Source organism: Rosa rugosa, chromosome 1 (genome assembly GCF_958449725.1).
Source record: "Rosa rugosa chromosome 1, drRosRugo1.1, whole genome shotgun sequence".
NCBI lineage: Eukaryota > Viridiplantae > Streptophyta > Magnoliopsida > Rosales > Rosaceae > Rosa > Rosa rugosa.
The window spans coordinates 9,284,346-9,306,622 of NC_084820.1; the positions used below are offsets into that span (position 1 = coordinate 9,284,346).

Here is a 22,277-nt window from a genome sequence, read left to right on the forward strand (position 1 = left end):
ATATCATTGCAAATAGAATCAAACCCAGTGAACAACCAAATGCGTAAGCAAAGCAATAGAAGCATATTTTATAATCAAGCAAGCTGAATACCATTAAACATTAAAACGATTAAGTACAGAAAGATATGGGAAATCAGGTAGCAGTAAACCCCTGAAAGTTAATCCCTTAGTTTTTGGTTTTCCTACTCTACTCCTATTATCCATGAGACAAAGAGCTTAAATCAGACAATGCAGGTCATTAACTAAGCAATCCTACACATATTGCTTCATGCTCCTCCATTCTTCATCTTCTCTACTCATCATCATCTTCATCCTGTCACAACAAAGCAAAATCAAAATCAGTCATTAACAGCTTATATAGATAACTACAAGCAAAGAAACCCAATTACAGATTTGAAGCCAAATCATGCTAACCTCGCCACCACTCTCATCATCGTCCTCATCCTCATCGTTCACTTCTGACTTGGACTTGTCAGACTCCTCTTCCTCAACTCCATTGTCTCCTTCAGCCTATTGTACAGAATTAAAAAGCAACTCTCAGAAATAGACCTCGAAAATTACATAAAATCCAGAGATTAACAATTAAAACAGAATCGCTTACTTGTTTCTTGTTGTAAACGTCCATGTTCTTGTTGTATTCAACCTTCCTCTTCTCTGCCTTGGCCTGGTAGGGTGCTTTCTCCTGTATAATTTTTTACCCAAAAAGCAACAATCAATAAACTATTGCAGAATATTCCAGCAATTGACAAATTATTAACAAAAATAAAAGCCGAATAACTCACAGCATCAGACAACGATTTCCATTTCTCACCACCAGCTTTACCAACCTGGTCAATACCATAAAACAAAAAATATACCAATTAAAATCATTCAAATTTGACCGAAAAATTCATAGCAAGGCAAATTGAGCATGTAGATCTGGTAAATGAGATTCACTTACAGCGGCGACAGATTTGTTGTTGGGATGTTCCTTCTTGTACTTCTCTCGGAACTCCTCCCTATTCAAAACCAAAACAAAAACGTCAGCGAAATAAAATTCAAAACAAAAAAATATTCACAGATCTAAAAAAATTCAGAGGAGAGAGAAAGAGCGTTGACCGTACATGAAAACGAAGAAGGCACTCGCAGGCCTCTTGGGCTTGTTTGGATCTTTCCCAGCCTTCTTGGCTGGCTTGCTCGCCCCAGCGCTTTTGGTCTTTAACCTAACAAAAAATTCACCAAAAAAGAAACAAAATCAAAATCCACAAACAAACAAAGCCAAAACGCGATCCAGATCTAATCGCTCCATTTCCAGCCAAATTCACACAACGAGCTGAAACTCACTTTGTATCGGACCGTTTCGGAGCCGCGGCTCTGGATTTCCCACCTTTCATGGCTGAACCTGTCAAAAAAAACGCAGAGAATCGGTGAGAATCGTTCGGAATCGGGCCGGACTCGGTCCGAGTCAGCTGAGTCGGCGACGAGTTTACCTAGGGTTTTCGAAGAAGATAAGGGCGAGGACGCAGAGACAGAGTAAATATGATATGAGGCCTTTGCTTTGTTTGGTGCGGTGTGTTTGTGTTTGTGTTTGTGTGTGTGTGTGAGAAATGAGGCAAAGGTGTGTGAAGGGATAAGAAGGCCAAAAAAATATAAAAGGGAGGGCCAAAATTAAATTTCGCCTAACGAAAAAATTGAAGTTCGGGTTTAGGCGGGATTTCAAAATTGTTTTGGCCACGTCAGCGATCCGAGTGAGGGGGGTGTAGGGGCTGTGATTGGTTGGGGGTTGTGTTTCCTGGTGTGCTTCTTCGGAAAGGGGGTGGGACACGTGGAGATGCGGGCGAATATGTGCTGGGTGGCACGTGGGGATTTGGGTGGAATGACGGAAATGGGGTTGGATTTTTATTTGCCGCTTCTAGAATGGTGGTTGAGCATCCAGAATAAAATGCGGTGCACGCTACTGCTGGATGCGAGTGGATGGGATATTATTGAATGAGGGGTAGATGGGTAAATTTGGTTGGTTGATATTTTTGTCGCTTGGGTTTGGGCCAACATATTGGAATTGGGCTGTTCAATTGGATGAGCTGGATTCTACAGTCAACCTGGGGTTGGATTTGTTTTGCACTTGCGTTTGACTTTTCATTTGGTTTTGTTTGGATGTTGAACTTAGTTGTTGTGAAAAATTAGTTTTATCAATAGGGAGGAGGTAATTTAAACTCTAAGGGAGGTGTATTATATTTGGATTTGTGCAGACTTTTTTTAAATGACAGATTTTTTGAAAAGTTCACAGACTCTTTAAAAAGTTGATAGACTACTATTGATTTCTTAAAATCATTGATTTTAGCAACAGACTTTTTATTGATTCTTGAAAATCTATATACTTTATTATGAATGACTTCTGTAGATTTTCTAGTATATAAAAATAAAAAACAAAAAACACAACCAATGCAGTCCAAATGCAAAGTAAGATAATAACTCGTTGCCTCACTCTTCTAGTAGAACTTGACTCAAATGAATTATTATTACTTTGTGTAGCTAGTTTGTTCTCATTTCTAATCTCCCAATCAACCTAAAAATACAATATAGATCACTTGATGTTTATGGTTAATTATTCTCATCAATTTTGTTTTCACCTATTAACATATATCATAAAAATATTGATCTATAATCAATCAATCGAAATTCAATTGTTCAAGCTTTCCTTGAACCATGATATAAATTCAAATCGATGAGAATAATTAATAAGACAAAACCCAGTATTTCATAGCAACACTATTCAAGGTTTTAGGGGTAAACCACAATATTTGGGTCTTAGGGTTTAATAGATCATTTTTTATTGCTATTAGGCTTCCACGTATCACAATTGAACAAAAAAAAAAAATTCACATTCAACAACTACAATGAACATGCTGGGTATAAAAAAATATTGATATCATGAAAGATTAGTGAAAAGATAAGAAGAAATAAGAAAGAGAGATGATAGATAACCAACCTCTTTGCGCGCAGAGATAAAACTTCAAAACTTTGATAGATTTAAAAAAAAAAATCTTTGATAGACTTTTTCAAATCTTTGGTCTGGTGGCTAGAAAATTATTGGAATTTGGCATATATAGTTAACACTACAAAGTCCATGATTATCCTTAATTTTCTAATTCCATAAGTATGATTGAAATTTTGCATACCTCTGAACTTTTATTCATTTTTAAAAGTCCTAATTGAATATCCCTAGATTTTGGTGGAATTTATAAAGTTTTTAAAAATCCTAATCGAATACCCCAAGACTTTCATGGATTGCTGAAAGTCTATATTGAATACACCCAGACTTTTAAATTTCTTAGATTTCTTAAAAAGTTCCACTAATTCCATATACAATACACCCCCTTAATTTTTACAAATACTTTGTTGAAAGGGTCTTTGACCCAAAGCACAGAATCAAGCCAAGGCTTTCCTACTTACACCATCAAGAGTTTTTAACTCCCAGCTACCCAATTCAGTGTTAAATGATAATTTTAACCTTCAATTAATTCAAAAATTACAGCTTCAACGGCGCGGCATCGATTTACTTCAACGGCGAGTTCTTGCCGAGATCAGACACGAGTTTTGGGCCCGTACAGAAGGACGGCGTTTTTTATCCAGCCGGGGAGAAGCGTCGGCGAGGATTTGAATGAATCGGCGAGAAGCGTTGGAACCGTTATCGGACTGAACAAGGTCCGGGTGAGTCTGTTTTGCCAATTTTTTGAACGACGCTTTGATTTCGGCAAATGAGCTCGTCTCTGAAACGCCTAAGAGCTCGTAGGCGTTCTCTTCGGTGAACTCAGTATGAGTTGAATTGGCGCTGCTAGTGCTGAACCGTCGAGTTTCGGTAGGGCTAGGCTTGGCCTTAGTGTTCATTGCTTCGTGCCTCCGGTCCAGGCTGCTTGTTTTCGCAATCATGCTTTTCTCTTTGCAAGTGTTCCTTTTCGCTCCCTTGGTTACTTATTGTATTAAGATGTATTCCTTTCGTTTGCACCTATGGTTTTCTTTTAGTCTGATGATTGTGACATTAGGTTTCTTCTCTCTTCTTTTTTTTTTTTTAGTTTTTTTTTTTAATAATGGGGGCAGAAGGCCCAAAAAGAAAGATAAAGGCAAAAAAAAAACAGTTTTATTAAGGGGCAATAGACGTCTATTGGGGGGGCAATAGACGTCTATAATGGGGCAATAAATGTTTTGAATTGATGTAATCTCCTCGTTTTTTCCCTTAATTAAAGTTTTGTTTGTCTAATTTTACGGAGATTAGTTCTCATTCCAGCGACCGAAAGTTCTATTGGGGGGTAATACAGGTTTATTCAGGGGGCAAAAAATCTCTCCGGCCCCATATGAGATCGACAACAACTTCTTTGGAGACTTCCAGTGAAATTTCATAAATCTCTATTGCCCCCCAATAGACGTCTATTGGGGGGGCAATAAAGGTTTATTGCCGTCTATTGGGGTGCAATAAATGTCTATTTGGAGGCAATAAACCTTTCCAACAACCTATGAGATCTCCGACGACCTCTTTGGGGACCTCCGAAGAGGTTTTCAGAGAAGTCCAGTGGGCGGCGGCCAGTGACCGGATTCCGGCGACCGGTGACCGGAATCCGGCACCCTTGGCCGGGCTCCGGCGAAGTCCTCTATGGTTTATCTCTCTTTCATTTTTTTTTTCTCTCTCTCTGAGTAACAAAGGGGTGAGAGTAAAATAGTCTAAAAAAAATATTAAAAGGGTATTAGAGAAGACTTCCTTAGAGTGTTTTGGGTAATGGGGAATTAAAAAAACTTAATGGGGTAAGTGGGAAAAAAATCCCTAGAAAATGGGGTAAATGGACAAAATCTCTTGTTGAAATAAATGTCTTTTCTGCATTAAATAATGGGAGGTTCTATTCATACCTCCAAAATTGGCATTTGGACCCTCTCTATTTTCTTAGTGATAGTTGACTTTGTCAACTATTGTCAAATTACTAATAAGGACACAAAAGAGGGGAATTTTTTTTTCACCTCCACGAATAGTACAGTACGTAGTCTTCAACTTGGAGAAAACATTTATCCTCCAACTTAAATCTTAAAATATACATCAAAACCTGTGGAAAATAACTTGGGAAAAAAATTGGACTAAAAACCCTAAATATTTGATTTTGAAAAATAGGGGGAGGTGGAGGAAAGTAGATGATTATTAATTGGTGAAATTCAAAGATTGGAGTGGCCTCTGTGGGTATTGCATAGAATTTTTCAGTTACTGATGTTGAGAATTGACAGTTGAAGTTCTGTTTTTTGATGAACTGGGCATTGGATTTTGGTTCAAGTTTGAGTTTTTTTGTAATCAAATGTTGCTGTGAACCTACAAAGAGTGTTTGATTCATTGGTTCAAACGTGTTCTTTCCCCCAAATTTGCCTGCATGGAAGTTTATGGTTATTGGCAATTGAAAATAGTGTGTGTGGTGGTATCCAGTTAGCCTTTTTTTGTTCAAAGGGAGAACATATATGGATTTGTGGGTTGTTGCACCGCCTGGATAATTGACCAATTATTGGCAGAAACTTTCGAGGGAGAGGATAAGGATGGCTTGTTACATTTTTTCTTTTGGGGATGCAAATCTGGAGAAATCCGAGTCCCCAAGCTAGTACGCAATGAATCCACCTATCTCATTGCTTTATATATCATATGCCCTAGCATTGATGCATTGTTACCTGCTAGGCATTGATCAAAGTTTATTAGACGGGGGGCATTGTAGGAAAATGAGGGAGGTGTAGATAGCATATTAGTTATTTATAAAAGTGTTTGGCTCCAATTTTGCTGCAGCTGGTCAACAGTCTCTTTCCTTGCGCGGGCGTGCCAGCACCATTCGGGTGCGGTCGTCAGGGGTGTCCCTTGACCTGACTTCTATCAAGCGATTGTAGACGAGGAGAGCACCAACCTCGTCGTGGGATTCTTTGTGCCTCGTGGTGAGGACTTTGCTGAAGTTTCTTCTTGTTCACAAGTCGATACTCAATATTGCAGATTGAGCAGAGCGAAATCACCGGGAAGTATTGAGATCTTGCTAAAGCGTGACTTTAGCTTGGCTGGGTTGCTAGGGCGTTACCCTTGCTTGGCTAGTTATGTAACCGTTGTGGTCGCGGCACTACCGTCGGCTCCCGAGGAGACTAGGACCGAAGCACGTTGACAGAGGGTTTGGTGGCACTGAAAGTCGGCTTCTAAGAAGACTAGGACTAGGAGTGTGATCACCGGTAAGAGAAAGAGAAGGAGAGGAGTTGCTCTAGAGAGAACTTAGATCATCTTAGAGATGTTTTGATGAATTGTGTTGTGAATGTGTGTTTTAGAATGAGAGGAGAAGGTGTTTATATAGGGAAGAAAAAGAAGAGTGAAATGATGAGTGGAAGAAAAATAATGAAAGTGGAGTATGAAAGTGATTTGTAAAATATGGAAAAGATAGAGAAATGATGAAATGAAAGCAAAGCATGAAGGTGCAGAAACATGGAAGTGATGATGATCTATTAAAGAGATTGTAGTAGAAAAATATATCCAAGGAAAAAAAGAAAAGCATCTAGCTTTCTTCATGTGGGTAGGAAACATGAACATGTGAATATTGAGCTGGTTTTAAGTCAGTTTCTGCCCCTTTATTCCTTCAATTATTTCTCCAACAAGACTTTAGAATGAGCCTTCGACTTCTTCATAAAAAATGTTCCACTATGAGTGTAGATCATCCTGACAAAATTTCAAAGCTTTATTCCATGCGGTTGGGCTGGAAATGCTGCTGGGACTCTTACAGGTCCAGTTTTCCAGTTTTGCTTCTGTAGAAAATTGGACTGATTGTTTGAAGGCCTTCCACTCAAAACTAGCTCTGATACTCTTCATAAGAAATGATCCTTGGTATGTCTAGTATTAATCTGGAAAGTTTTAGCTCATTTAGATTTCATTTCGTTAGTCTGCCGCCCCTCCTTCCTTGTTTAGCTCGGTTTCTCCTAGCCGAAGTAGGAAAATGTGCTAAAGTTGACTTTTCATGCTTCCATGCTTCCATAGTAGGCTTTATTTAGCCTCTAAATATATATTTCGAACTTGTCGACAATATATAGCTTGAGCCACTGACATTGGCTCAATTTCTCCAAGACGTGCCTTGTCAGGCCAAAATACTCATTTTGGGTCCAAACAAAAAGTAAGGTGGAGGTCTATTAAGTGGGGAGGTCCAAATGCCAATTTTAGAGGTATGAATAGAAACTCCCTAAATAATAGTTCTCAATTTTATAATGAACTGAAAATTGTGTTATAAACTATTTAGTTATCGAACTCCTTATTTTTCTTTTTTTAAGAAGTCACGTGCTACTTTGATAGCATGGTGCAAAACTAAATACGTTGGTGCATTAACTCAAATAACCCAATGAACTCATCATATACTACCCTAACGAAAACTAATTTGATCAGTAACCCTAAAGTATCAAGACGCCTTAATTAGAAGTCATTGATTTACCATTTTTGTAAAATATTGTGGACCTAACATTATCTACACTTGAGTAAATAACAAGTTGATTAAAACATATCTAGATAATAGGAAATATGTATGGGTAATCTACCTAGATACCTAATGAGATTGGTAGGTCACTCATATGGTTAGGAATCCATTTTGATAAGCTTTAATTATCATTTAGCAAGATATGATAAATACAGAACTCTACAGATAAACTACAAGTGTGTTTGGACTCTTTTATGGGTAAGGCTCAAGCCATGCTTGTATAAATACGTGTAGAATGGTCCTTGCTCTCTCTGCGATCAAAAGCTTTAAGGCCTGCCCCATAGAAGGTGCTTGAAATCAGAGAACAGCAGAAGACCATTTGGAGTTGCTTAGCTGCTCGTTTTGTTGGATAGCTGATATTGCTGACATTCCTATTACTCCAAAGAGATGGCAGTAGTTCATGAATCTGGTAAGTTCTAAAGTCTTCAGTAGTAGTTCACTTAATTGTATTGATTATGTTGCTGTGTTTATGCTCTTGTGAAAATGATCTTGTGTGCTCATCAGGTTTATCAATTTTGACGTATCTGAATACTGGTTAAGGGATACTCACATTGAAGATGATCTAAAAACACTTAAGCCACACATGGTGCTGCTCTGTTGAACTTGTTGTTTTCATTCTTGTCTATCTTTCTTCGAATTGACTATTATAGAGAGGAAGTGAGAGTTCTTAGCATGTTTTGATTCACATTGTTGGGATTCTTGGTATTTGGGGACTAATTTTGAATCCATCTTGCACTTGCTATTGTGGAAATTTGAAGTTTATAGGAGTAGGGACATCATCCTATATTTTAGTGTTATAGGAGGGAGAGTCGTTTCAACTAGACAGAAGTGTAGAACTAGATAGAGAACCTTACAAATGTGCTTATAAGGATTTGGACCTCTTCCTAAATTACCAATTCGGTTAACGCGATAGCAAGAGCCATAGTAGAATATCCAAAATTGCTAAGATAATCATTTATCGATACAAGTGACGTTTTTACTTGAAAGGGTATTATATCGGAATTCAATCTCATCAAACCATGGTTGTCTGTAGCATCCCGTAGGAGGGGTTCCATAGCGCCATGATCCCGAGCCAATGAGAAACCGACATGTCACGTATAACATCCCGATAACTCATTAACCCAAAACCGCAAGGCCTTTTGGATTTAGGTTGTTGGTTTACAAAACATTTTATTGAGCAAATCATTTTGGCAACCCAACAACATATTTTCGAAAGCGGAATTTAAAATGGGCTATGAACTTTGGTCTCACAATCGGAACCCAACTTGGAAAACATTTCACTAAGTAGCTACAAGTATGATAGACGCACCCCAAGGTTACGGGCCTCTCGAATTTTTAAATAAGCGAGTAGGAAATAAAGGGATGCGTAAATAGACAAGCGACTTTAAAGTCTGACAAAATACTAAAACCTTCATTTGATAAAACTAAAGAGAAATACACCAAGCCAGATCATGTGCCTCTTTTGCACGCTCATTGACCACATGCTTGAAACCTGCACACTGTTGTAGGGGTGAGCTTTCGTCCTCGCTTGCTCAGTAAGGGCCGACCCTACCATGCTAGGTTTGAAAATAATAATAATTGAAAATATTTACTACATAATATTATGCACGTTTATCGATAATACTTTAAAAGGTGGCAACCACAAACATTTATTTTCTTTTATAAAACATATGCAGCATGCTGAAACAACCTGAGCTCAGATATACTTAACTGCAGGATTTCCAACTCACCTGTGACCAAAACCCTGGTTTCCTGTATCCGGCAAACCAGGTCAACTACCGATCATAACCAAATTCATTAATATCATTCATTCACATTTCTTACCGGCTATGGGTAGCGAGAGTGTCCATTTACTGGCCTAGTGCCATATGATTTCACTATCGATTTCCTACGTACACTACTAAGGTGACACGAGCTCGACACAACATATGGTCATATCGCCTCTCCAGAGGTTCACGGTTTCGTCACTGTAGGAAGTATCGCTCCTATCACTCTCAGGTCACAACAATCATATCATAACAAGCAGTGTCTAGCCTCAATTTTCATTTAATTTCGATAATCAGCATTTCAATGCAATACAATCATCGAGGCATTGACTATGGCATCCATAACCACTTTTGCAGGCAACATAATATATATATATATATATAAGCATATACACACACACACAAGAAAACCACTAACAAGATAGGAACGACTCACCCTACCTGGAATTGGAGTGCTCGTCCACATTTAGGGTCGTTTCCGACTTTCGATCTTGTGTCAAAATCCAAGTGCACATGCTCGAGTCCTTTATAATAAAACCGAACCAATGAGTAAGTTGATATCATTACAACTTAACTAATCGAGCAACCAAATCTTTTACTAAATTCCCTTTGAGTCCATCATTTTATCCTTTAATAAAAAAAACATCGATCTAGAACTTGTGCTTGTAGGAATTTGCTTTTAGTAGATCAAATCCATTACCCATTCCCAAACAATCCAAATGATGTAACATTTGATCATTTGGGATATAGTGATCAAACTTAACACAAGTGTCCATTAAGTATAGTTCGGTTCAACTCAATTGACTTCCCTTTGTTTTAGTATTCATTTACCATTCCCGTATGATTTGATTTACTATGTTCATTCCGGGATATGGTAACTAAGAAGCACTTCTAATTGTAACTGTTTCATTAACTTTAATCGAATATCTTAATCATATGAAATCCACCATTTTGTTTACCAACAGCTTCTCCACATTAACAGCGATCACAAAATTCAGTTTATCTCATAAAATTGATCCGATCTCAATTACCAAACTGTTTAAGCATTTAACCCAAAACGAAAAGTCACCTCAATTCAACCTCCATACAATCCATTTTCCAATCATCTTACAACATGCTTAATTCACCATCAATTCATAATTTTGTTCAATTCAGCCACAACAATTTCAAGATCACCAAACCAGGTCCTTACCAATCTTCTCTTGCAATCTATAAGCTAATTTGTCGTTGCTGCAATCCACCACCTTTAACCTTTTGGAGCCCTAGCAGGTAAAACACAATCAATAATCAACCCATCACCAATTTTTGTATCCAAACCAGATATTGCAGAATGTCCTTACCATCTTTCAATATCGACCAAACTGAACCAGTAACTATCTTCTTCTCCAAAATATCCAAATCGCAGAATCCATAACTCTCTCACAATCTAAAATTAAACGACAAAATTAGGGATTTCATTTCTCGTCAAATCAGATGCTCTAATCAAAGGGGAAACACTAAGATTACCTAATAGAGGCGGTCTAAAGCTCTAGCGGCCGTGAGCGGCGGAGCCAGAAATTTCTCATGGGCCAGCGGTGGCGCGTGCGGCGCACGAGGTGGCTCTGGTTGGAGTTAGAGGTCGGGGCCCTGGGTGTTGGTGTTGGACGAGGCGCTGATTCTATTTTTGAAGGTGGTTTCGCTCGGTTTGGACTGGAGGCCGATAAATGAAGACATGCAGAGCTGAGAGCTCCGGTGATGCTCGAACGACGTCGTCAGGCATCAGCGGGCAGAGAGGTTTTTGGGTTTTGCTCCGCTCTGCTTGCTGAGTGGGATGGCGGTGGCGGTGTGAAGAAATGGCCGGAGGAAACCGACGAGGCTCGAGGAATAGTGGCATCGCAGCATGGGTTGTCAAGTGTGGAGGCTGCCGGCGGTGCATGTCGGTGATTCCGGGTGGGTTTTGATCGGGTTTAGGTTTGGCGTTGATTGGTGGTGGCGGTGTGGTGAGATGGTGGCCAGAAATGGTGTTTTCCGGTGATGGCAGAGAAAGGGTGAGAGGAAGTGAGTGTTCGGGGAGAGTTTTTGTTGGGTTCTAGGGTTTTCTAACCCTTTTATTCCCATTTTGTGTGAAAAGTCCATCTTGCCCATGCGTCAAATTACAAATTTCTTCTAGCTGTTTATTTCCGGACTTTGGGATCAAAACTTTTAGTCATCGCAAGCTCAATTGTCGAAAGTTCGGTGTAAACTTAATTCTTTAATTTTTCAAGCCCAATTGGGAGAATCTTGGCCCAAGGTTTAATTTCGGCCCAATAGGTGGTCTCGACATCAAAACGATCTCCGAAATTGATTCTTTCACTTAAATCACCTTGCGAAAATCTTAGCGGCGAAAATTATCTCCAAAAATTAAATAAAATTTTCCGGGGCCTCACATTGTCAAAGTCAATAATCAACGAGAACGGTTTGTTGAGTATGAAAATGTTCTCCTGGTCAGTTATTGATCAAGAAAATAATGCTCAACTGCCCTTAGATGTAAATTTAATGGCAGAGAGAATTATTATTAAGTTAAGGTGTTTTGTTTTCTACTCTTAAATGTAAATGTAAAGGTTATTGAGCATAAATTATTTGGTCAACAACTGATTAGGTGAACACCAATAGGCTCCACATTTAAATAGGAGCATTCAGATATGAATTTAGGTCCGAATGTTTTTATCAATGTTAATTCTTGGGTCGGATAGGATAATTTACAGGCCCAACTATAAAGCGTGTAGTATTTTAAAAGAAACATCAACACGTCTGTGTTCACAGACGGACGGTGGCCGCACAAAACCAACTCAAAGTGAAGAGGCATTCGAAATCCGCGACGAGGCAGAAGAAGCTGTAGGTACAGATCCCATGGGTGAGGTGGCGGAAACCCTATCGGAGCACCGAATCTCGGCCGCAGCTCCGGTCATCTTCCTGATCGTCGTCGCTTTCCAGTTCGTCTCTAGGTGGCTCGAACAGTTAAAGCAGGTACCGCCACTCAACGCCTGCAGCATAGATTTCAGAATTCGTTGTCTTAATCGTGCAATTCGATGCTTCAATTGGATTCGTTTTCATATTTTTCTGAAAGTTCAATTCTGATTATGAAAAGAAGTTTTTTTCTGGTTTTGTTGTCCTCAGAGAGGACCAAAGACTGCTGAGGAAACTCGGCTGCGGAGAGAGATCAAAGAGCTTTTGAAAGAGGCAAGCTCCTTGTCACAGTGAGTAGTTTGTTGATCAAAGTCGCTGTTTTCGAGTTTTTGGCTTTAATTGTGGATCAGTTAATCTTGTTAGCTTGTTTAATAAGTTAACAACATCTATGAAACTTTAGGACATGGTATCTATGAAAGCCCTAGTTAATGCAGGTTCGCGCGTATGGCTCTTTCGTGTTTTTCTTCTTTATGTTTACTATCCTGGTGATACTATTAGAAACGTATCAGCATTTTGGTAGGAAGTACAGGCGGAAAATTAGAGAAATTATAAAGTGAAGGAGCATACATTTTGCAGTTATATGATATTATTTTTTGTTGAATGCAGGCCATCAACATTTGCACAGGCTGCAAAACTTAGGAGGATGGCAACTGCTAAGGAGAAAGAACTTGCAAACTGTACTATTTTGCAACTCGGCCATTCCAATTATGTTTATATGTTTGGTGCCCTGCAATGGATGGAAAGATACTAACAGAGTTTTACCTGACTTCCAGATCAAGAGTTACATGGCAAGGAGATAAAGGGTTCATATGATTTGTATCTGAAAGTTTTGTTCATCTCCAAGGTAATGCTACGTCCATTAAGATTTCAAGGAGTCTTTTTCCCTTCCTGAGTTAAGATTCTTAACAACTACTGTAAATTTTCATTTAGGTCTTGACATATCTTGTGCTGGTTTGCTGGTTTTGGAGGGTTCCAGTTGCCTCTATATCACAACAACTGCTTCAACCCTTTGGTAATGCATTCTTGTTCCAAATTTAGTTATGCATTCTTTCTACCAGTTTGGCTATTTGCAAGATTTTCTTTGCTCTTCTCTTTAAAACCCTTTGACATGATGATCTGAATGCTGCTTACTACCATGCATATCTGCATCTCCAAAGCATGTGAATTGATAATTACCAATTTATCAAGAAAAGAAAAAAGAGAAAGGAGATATGGTTCTGAAGAACAGACTAAGTAGGATGCAGATTACAAGTGATAGTAACTTAAGTAATTGAGTGCGCTCATGATTAATTAATATATATATTGATGCTTTGCAGGGAAGGTGATATCATGGAGGGCTGGAGGAGGAGTATTAAACGGAAATGTTATGGTAAATAAGATTGGACCATAATTTTTCGTTGTTCTTATAGTGTTCTTTTATTGGAAGAAATCTTATAGTTTGAAGAATGGGTCTCTTATGTGCTCCCTTAAGCAAATATAAGGAACAGCTGCCTCCTTGTATTGAGCAGCTAAATGATATTGCTAGTGTCACTTCTTTTAGCGTATATCTTTCATTAAAGATTTAAAGCTAACAGTACCTAGTCATATATCTTTAGCTATGTTGTCATAGGTTGTAAACATGAAAGTCCCATAGCGGCTAGGTAATGTTAGCCTTATATGCATATGAATTAGCGCACACAGTAAGTCAGAAAGAAAAGAGTATGGGCCTGTTTGGGGCGCAAGGTTGGATTGGATATTGCAAATTATAGTTTAAAGGAAGAAAGAGAGGCCAGCATCCACCTTTTTTGCTAGTAGAAGGAGGAAGATAAGTTCATCAAGGAAACTTATCCTTTCCAATCCTCACAAAATGGTTGGACATGAACTTTGTAGTACTAATCCATCTGCTTCCTTGAACTTACCCTCCATTTGTTTATTCAAGTCACCTTGAATTGAATGAGTATACATATCCAATCCAATCCCAGACACTGAAACAGGGCTATGTTCTTTTGAATTATATGCGATAGGAAGCATCTAATGGTTTTGGAATATTTCTTCTGATTCTTTTCCTTGTGTGATTCAGGTGGGAATTGTTCCTTGGTTGATATTGTCTACCAGGGTGAGCAAATTTGTCTGTCGACTCTTCAAGTTCTAGCATCTAAATGAGTTTTGTCCCATTTGTCACTATGATGGAAACATAATTTTGTTTTGATTAGTATTATTATCTGACAAGGTTTATACTAGAGCTTAGGATTACCTACTGATCATATGATTTTGTTTTATTTCTCTATGTAAGTTGTGTTTATTGTTGTGGTATGTAGAGAAATCACCTCTTGTAAAACCCCATTCTTTGCATTGGTTTTCCATATGAAAATCCAGTAAAAGTTTGTGATGTCTTCTGCTTTCTGTATGCAATCCCCTCCTGCCCTCCTATAGTTTATTGTGATGAGATAGAATCACTCATCAGCACTAGTAAATGTAACTTATTGAGAAACTTATCATTAACTTCGATAAGGTCAAAAGGGAGTAAAAGATTTTGTTGCTGAGTTGCATTTTTCCTTTGTTAGCATGGTAAACAGAATAAGCAATCTCATGTAGGATATGGCTACTTCTTGGAACAGGTTACTGCAATTTGAAATTGATGCAAATTATTTTCTCCACCCAAGTTCTTGGACATTTATTCCATACAAAGTAGATATATCAAAGATGACTAAATGACAAAGAAGAAAGAGCAGCCAAGCACACAAGTAAATTTTGACCAAATTAGAGGTGCCAATTTCACTTCATCGGCATTGTTAGGTTATACCTATACTTCAAATGATGATTTGAAGTATTTATCATATTGTAAAAACGGATATTGCGAAAAAAGTAATATCTCAATACGCGGATTATGCGCATTGAGCGATTGCCACGCCCACAAAAATGATTGTGACGTGGAAAAACGGCAATATAAAAATAAACAAGATGAAGGCAGCAAATACAACAAACCGCGATGGCTAGTCCTAATGAATGACCTCCTAATACTGCGTAGGTACCGGTAAGGAATGCAATCCACATATAATGCATTGCATCAGAGGTAAGAGATAGAGCGATGTCAAATGATTGTGATACAAGAACCTCCCCTTTCGTCGACGAGAAAAGGCGTATCATGACGGCACAAGCGGACATACTCATGGCTAATGTATTTGTTATCACAAACGCCTTGAAAGCTGCATTTCTTGATAGAACAGCAAAACCTTGATCTGGCCCTTTTTCACTTTGGTAACCACCAGGCATAGTGAAAGCTGCTGCGAAGGCTACAGTTGTTATGAGTGTGGACACTACCAAATGAGATTCTTTTATTTCCTTGTATAGAGGGTCTTCGTCACCTTTCTTTACATGGACTTCCGTGTCATCATCTTTGTCTCTTGACACTCGTTGACCTAATCTTGCACCAGACTTTATCAAACCTCGTTTATTCCTCTGCAGCGCCAAAAAAATAAAAATGTAATCTAGGAAAACAAACTCAAGGAAAAAGAGTACTAGCTAGTAAATATACCTTCCAATCAGTGCTCTCCATAATGATGTTTAGCGCATTCTTATTTTTTTTTGTTGAATGCCATCTTATCAACTCTTGAATCATGGATAAATTTCAAGCCGGGGTATTTTTGAGAAGTAACAATATAATGGAGAGGTGTGTTTCCGACAGAATCTTTGCCATTTAAAAGGACGCTACTAAGCCATGGATCTTTCCGAACAAACTCTTCTACTCCATGTTTATCATTGATAATTGCAAAATGCAAGGCATTGCGACCCTCATGGTCCACCAATTCGAAACTGTCAGGGCAGTAGAAAATAAGCTCCACCAGTACATCTACATGCCCAGCAATGGCTGCATAATGAACGGGTGTCATCTTGTAATTGTTGACAATGTAGGCAGTGGAATTATCACATTCTAGTATTTGTTTCACAATTGAAACGCGACCCATATATGCAGCCATATGAAGTGGAGTCAATCCTCGGTCGTCAGATGCTATTGCTAGCGTCCTTTCCGTCTCAAGTAATCTTCTCGTTATTTCTTCAACAAATATGTATAAAGCAAAAGTATCAAGTCAAAAATTAGTTGCACAAAATATAATTAAAAAATAAAAAAAAGTTGAACAACAAAATCTCACAAAAAAAAAGGTTAAATTTTTTTTTTGGTTACAAAAACAAAATTTTAATTCTAAACTATTTTTAGAGTTTATTTTAAATATATGCACTGGACGTTTCTCTCTTTTCACTTCTCTTAAAATAGGAAGGGTCTTTCTAAATGTACCCAGCAAATCTCTTAATACACCCAGCAATTAAATATATAGCAATTACCTTCCCCAAAATGCCCTCACCTTCACTACCCAGCAAAGAAAATAAAGCCTATTTGAGATCTGCGTACCCAACCGAAGCAAACCCACGGTGCATGACAATTTCATTCAGTGATTTGGGTCTAGTATTCAACACATACTGAAACGCGACATGATTATACTCCATATTCATAAAGAAAGCTTGTGAATATGGTCTTACACTCCTCTTATGAGTAAAGGCCAGAGTTCATGTATTATGGGAGATGGATAACAAAGGTTTTGATCAGCAAACAGAAATAATATTAACATTGCAAACTCAGCGGTACACACAACATCTTAAACATGTAAAGTTTCATAGATTAATATCCACGATCATACTTGAATAGTTTCCTTCTACCAATAAGAATTGTCACCCAACAAAAAACGATAGATCAAAGAAAGGGTCGCAGTAATTGATGGCAAAATTCACTAAACCACTCGCCCTAGCCAACTCACCTTGGAGAGCACGATAGTGAGATTGCGAGATTGCTGTTAATAAATGAGTTGGTTGTGTTTTTCTGAAGAACACCCAAATTTGCTGGGTACATGGATGAGGGTATTATGGGGAAGTTAGCTAGAAATATATAAGAATACTTAAAATAAATTAGTTGCTGGGTGTGTTAAGAGATTTGCTGAGTACATTTAGAAAGACCCAATAGAAAATATGAAGCTGTAGAAAACAACTAAGTTTTCCCTACATAATTAAATGAATATGTTATACAAAAAGTAGTTGGAGATGCTCTTAATTGTAATTTGCAACCTATTTTAATCGGTAAGATATATTATGTATTCAACAATATGAATATGCTTACGTTCATCATTGTAGATAGCTGCAGCGTGTAAAGCTGTTAAACCAACGGGTCCTTGGTAAGATGAATTCGTGCAAGTATGGAGTATTTCAGAAACCAAATCGTAATATCCCCTCTCGGCAGCTATGTAGAGTGGAGTTTCACCAGCATCATTAGCAGAGTACCGAAAATCGGGGTCCTCCCTAGTCAATATCTTAACCACATCAAGGTGATTGAACCGCACTGCCTCGTGCAAGGCTGTGTTTTTCTCCTCGTTAGGTCTTCTTATGAGAAACCGGTAGCATGATTCCTTTGATGAGATACCTTCCTCGAGGTCGCCATGCCAGTCTTTTGCAGCCTGAATAAGAACGCCAACTATGTCAGCACATCCATGTCTTGCCGCCAAGTGTAACGCAGTATCACCGCTCTCGTTTGGCTGCAACAGTAACCACTGGGACATTTGAAGCATCTCCCTTACAATCTCGGCTGACTTCAACAATTCTTCTTCAGACTTGGTCAACTTTGCACTGCCTACGCATGCTATATAGACATGGAGGACTGTGTTTTTGGTTGGAGTCAATTTTTGGTGAAGATGATCATTATGTTCTCTAAGGGCATCGATATTTCCATCTCGTGCCTCCTTGAACACCTTAGTATCCATGCCGCTTAAGCTTCTCTTGATCGGTGTAGATTTCTGCTGATTCCATTCAGAACAAAACACTGCGTTGGTCTCCTCCAGCATCGTGGCATGATAGGCCGATGTTGGACTACTGATCTCCGTCTCAGCTGAATTAGAGGGATTCATTTTCTTTTTCTCTTGTTGTATAGAATAAGAATTCGAAAGATAAATGATCAAAGAGGATATTAATGAGCAAGAAACTAAATTGATCAGGGAGTGCCAGATGATTTTTGGGTGAAGAGTAGAGGAAGAGAAAAACCCTATATATATAATCGAGCAGGGAGCAGGGATGACCACGTATATGGAATTACGTAGTTTGCTTGTGAATTAATTAAGACTAGCAAAAGTCACTTCAGAATAAAATTTTGCACAAGTCTTTTCAAAAAAAAAAAAAAAAAAATTTGCATCTATTCTTAGCCATTGCAAGCAACTTGGAACCTAGGCTCCCATTTCCTGTTTTTTACTTTTCTTGATTTTGCTAAACATGCGAATCATTATGGTCTTGCTAAACATGCGAATCATTACTTTTACTTTTCTTGATTCGCAAATTAGCTAGAATGATGAGAGGCTAAACATGATTCAAGACCATCGTCAACAAGTATAATATCAAAACCAAAATGATAATTTTTTAGAACAATCAATAAAGCTGTAACAACAACTAGAATATGAAAATACCTCAAATTTTATTGATAATCATAAAATATCATTATATATAAGCTATGATGAATTAAACTGAAAGCCACAATTATAAAAATACAAGAACTCAGAAACCAAAAATTTTAGTTTGCTCCAACTGAATTAACTATCACTTAACCTACGCATCTAAACTATATAATACTCCAATGTTGACTGTGTGCTTTTGGAATTAATACAGCTACTGACAAAGCTTTGGTAAAAGGATCTGCAAGCTGTGAATTGGTATCGGTGCTCAATACAGCAATCTCATCATGCTTCACTCTTTCTCTAACATTGTGATATTTCAAATCAATGTGTTTGGAATGTTTGATCTTTTGCTGTTCTTACTGAAAAGTATAGCAGCCTCATTATCACAAAAGATTACAAGTGTGTCAGCCACAATATGACTTAATATATTGGTCTACATCAGGAAGTTCTTGATCCAAAGCCCTTCACATACACTTTCATACACTGCAATAAACTCAGCTTGCATAGTGGAGATTGTAACTAGAGTTTGCTTCATTGTTTTCCAAGCAACTGCACCTCCTGGAAGCATGAATACATAACCACAAGTCGATTTCTTGGAGTTTGGATAATTACCTGCAAAATCAGAATATAAGAATCCAACTAGTTTCAGATATTTTACTTGCCTGTACACAAGAATATGACTCTTGGTTTTCTGTAGGTATCTCAATACTTTCTTTCCAGCCACCCAATGTTCATGGTCTGGATTAGATTGAAACCTTGATAATATCCCAATTGCAAAAAACAATTCTGGTCTAGTGCAAACTTGAGCATACATGAGACTTCCAACAGGCCTTAAGGCTTTGACTGTAGAGTTTGGAATAAGAAAGAGAATTGAGAACGGATGACCACGTATATGGAATTACGTACTTTGCTTGTGAATTAATTAAGACTAGCAACAGTCACTTGAGAATAAAATTTTGCATAAGATACTTGGCCATTTAAGCAACCTGGCATCTAGGCTCCCATTTCCTGTTTGTTACTTTTCTTGATTCGCAAGTTAGGCTCTCATTCTATTGTAGAGTTTCAGCAGCTTTGGGACCATTTTCCTTTTTGTACTAATCTTTTGTTACACTCTTTTCTAACACCGGGCTCTAATTTTGAGAAGGAAAGTAAGGTCATCTCCAACGACATGCCAAAGGATTGAAAATAGTTCAAAGCTGGTCATCTTCAATCTCCAATAGCATGCTATATATTCCGAACCAAACTTTTTAGGGCAAGAACATCGCATATGAAGACTTCGAATTACTCGGAGCGGTTAGACTTCGAATTATAACTCTTATTATTTGGATGAATTATAAAAGGAATCTCGAGGGCAAAAGTCGTCTCTAATCCGGCCTCAAAGAAGGGTCATTGCCGTACGACTTTTGAGAGTGAACAAACGGGCCAACAGATGAGCCATGTGAAATGGGCCAGAATACTCAGCCCAATATAAATCCTATATTTGAACGGTTTGGGTTAATATCACGGGGTCCGGGCTGGCCGAGTCAACGGAGCCTCGTTGAATTTTATCATCCATCTTTTGCTCCTATATACTAAATGGAATGGAAAAAAAAAAAAGAAAAAAAAAAAGGAAATTATTAGAGGGGTGCAAAAACCAATTCGTTCGGACTGGTTCGGCTAGGGTTTGCTGAGATAAAACTCACAGTTTCAAGTTCGAGAGTCGAAGCTGCTTTTCAAGATTCAAAGCCTTCGGAACCAAACAATATGTACGGATCGAGAGGGTAAGCGGTTCTTTTGTTTCATATTATTTCACGTACTTATTTAGGGTTTCTGGTGATCAATTGTTAAGTTATCTGCTTCAGCAGTATTGAATTCGTGGTTATGAGCATAATTGATTGTGTAATCGGATTGGGCTCGTGTTTGATTAAGAAAATTAAACCGAATTGGGGAAAAACATGAGGATTTTGATATGCTGGATTGTTTGATTCTTGCCTATTGGGAATACTGGTGTTTAATAATAGGTGTTTGGTTTTGAGCTGAAGAAATTGAACTTGGGGACTTTTTTCTGTTAATCATGAGAAATAGTTATATGAGCTATGTTTACTTGTGTGATTTTAGACTGAATGTTCTGCTTTACTGATACATATGGTTACTTGATATATATTGTTTATACGAAACAGTGTTTGTTTGCTTTGTATTTGCTATGCATATCGAACTGTTCTATGGCTTTTGTTTGTTTGATTTGGGGAAGTGGTAGATATGTTGTTGTTGTTTTATGATAAAGATAAATATGGTTAGGGTTGTAGACATTAGGTGTCAGGGAAGTGTGGGTTGGGTTTGGTTTTATTAACTGGTTGAGTGGGGGATTTTCTCTTTTTTGGGTATTTAAGGGCAATGTTGGGAGGCGGGGGGTTATCGGACGTGTACGAGGTCGGCTCAAAGAGACCAAGAATGATGGAATCAAATCCCTACTTCGCAGTTGGCAGCAGTGCAAGGGGATTTCAACCTTTCGGTGGCTATGGTGGTGGCTTCCAACTTCCTGCTTTTCCCGTGGTCCGTCTTAGGGGGCTTCCTTTCAACTGCTCGGACATTGACATCTTCAAGTTCTTTGCTGGACTGGATATTGTGGATGTGTTGCTGGTCAACAAGGGTGGACGCTTTTCAGGAGAGGCCTTTGTTGTCTTTGCTGGACCTTTGCAGGTTGAGTTAGCTCTTCAAAGAGACCGGCAGAACATGGGGCGTAGGTATGTTGAAGTTTTCACATGCAAGAGGCAGGATTACTACAATGCTGTTGCAGCAGAGGTCAGCTATGAAGGGATTTATGATAATGATTTTCAAGGAAGTCCTCCTCCACCTAAATCGTCAAAGCGGTTCAATGATAAGGAGAAAATGGAATACACTGAGATATTGAAGTTGCGTGGTCTACCTTTCTCTGTAAAAAGATCTCAAATTATTGATTTTTTTGGAGATTTCAAGGTCATTGAAGATAGAGTACATATTGCTTGCCGCCCAGATGGAAAAGCTACCGGAGAGGCATACGTGGAGTTTGTTTCTGCAGAAGAGGCTAAAAAGGCGATGTCCAAGGACAAGATGATGATTGGTTCCAGGTATGTGGAGCTGTTTCCATCAACACCAGATGAAGCTAGACGGGCAGAATCCAGATCAAGGCAGTGATGAGGCACTGTGAACATGGTTGCTAATGTTTCAATCTTTTTGTGATATTTCTATTGTGGTGCTGAAACATCTCTCTATTTAGGTTATATACAAACAATATTTTCTGTAATCTTTCAAATGGTTGAATTGAAGTTTTGATTTACTCTAGCCAGCATTGGAATTACTTGTACCATTACTTGATGTTTCAATTGCTAAGTTTGCACAACCAGATTCTATGGATATGATTCTGAACAGGGGTGAGCGCTTTTTTTTAAGTCTGTGACAATGGGTTTTCCTATCATTTCGTAGTTCTAAGTTCTTACAGGATGGTCCATTTTGTTTTGCTCTCAATCTTTGCCAGAGACGGTTTTCTTTTGGTTAAATTGTGACAAAATTTGGTTGGAAACTGTTGGTTACTCAGAGGTAAATATCGGAAAATTTGGTCTGAAGTTCTCAGACTTGGGATGCTTTGGGTGTAAATCAGAAGGTTATAACATAAT

The 22,277-nt window shown here is 38.3% G+C and overlaps 5 protein-coding genes across 5 annotated transcripts; 2 read left to right on the forward strand and 3 right to left on the reverse strand.

Annotated features, from left to right (window-relative positions):
* Positions 1-42: 42 nt before the first annotated feature.
* On the reverse strand, positions 43-1,624 carry LOC133715474 (HMG1/2-like protein). Its single transcript, XM_062141987.1, has 8 exons — positions 1,470-1,624; positions 1,324-1,381; positions 1,104-1,202; positions 941-998; positions 783-827; positions 602-682; positions 415-510; positions 43-313 (listed from the first exon to the last, which is right to left on the reverse strand). The coding sequence occupies exons 2-8, from the start codon at positions 1,371-1,373 to the stop codon at positions 293-295; spliced, it is 450 nt and encodes a 149-aa protein (XP_061997971.1). The 5' UTR covers positions 1,374-1,381; positions 1,470-1,624; the 3' UTR covers positions 43-292.
* A 10,390-nt stretch (positions 1,625-12,014) lies between these two features.
* LOC133727158 (protein GET1) lies at positions 12,015-14,551 on the forward strand. The gene is made up of 7 exons (XM_062154780.1): positions 12,015-12,241; positions 12,392-12,471; positions 12,788-12,858; positions 12,955-13,025; positions 13,112-13,193; positions 13,498-13,550; positions 14,241-14,551. Exons 1-7 carry the CDS (start codon positions 12,125-12,127, stop codon positions 14,310-14,312), a joined length of 546 nt encoding a protein of 181 aa, XP_062010764.1. The 5' UTR covers positions 12,015-12,124; the 3' UTR covers positions 14,313-14,551.
* A 370-nt stretch (positions 14,552-14,921) lies between these two features.
* LOC133727159 (uncharacterized) lies at positions 14,922-18,200 on the reverse strand. The gene is made up of 3 exons (XM_062154781.1): positions 17,328-18,200; positions 15,696-16,214; positions 14,922-15,619 (listed from the first exon to the last, which is right to left on the reverse strand). Exons 1-2 carry the CDS (start codon positions 18,106-18,108, stop codon positions 15,736-15,738), a joined length of 1,260 nt encoding a protein of 419 aa, XP_062010765.1. The 5' UTR covers positions 18,109-18,200; the 3' UTR covers positions 14,922-15,619; positions 15,696-15,735.
* LOC133738690 (protein ACCELERATED CELL DEATH 6-like) lies at positions 14,936-15,716 on the reverse strand. The gene is made up of 3 exons (XM_062166302.1): positions 15,696-15,716; positions 15,146-15,619; positions 14,936-14,968 (listed from the first exon to the last, which is right to left on the reverse strand). The coding sequence occupies exons 1-3, from the start codon at positions 15,714-15,716 to the stop codon at positions 14,936-14,938; spliced, it is 528 nt and encodes a 175-aa protein (XP_062022286.1).
* Positions 18,201-20,233: 2,033 nt separating the features above from the next.
* LOC133715493 (uncharacterized) lies at positions 20,234-21,945 on the forward strand. The gene is made up of 2 exons (XM_062142009.1): positions 20,234-20,405; positions 21,015-21,945. Exons 1-2 carry the CDS (start codon positions 20,389-20,391, stop codon positions 21,796-21,798), a joined length of 801 nt encoding a protein of 266 aa, XP_061997993.1. The 5' UTR covers positions 20,234-20,388; the 3' UTR covers positions 21,799-21,945.
* The last annotated feature ends 332 nt before the right edge of the window (positions 21,946-22,277 follow it).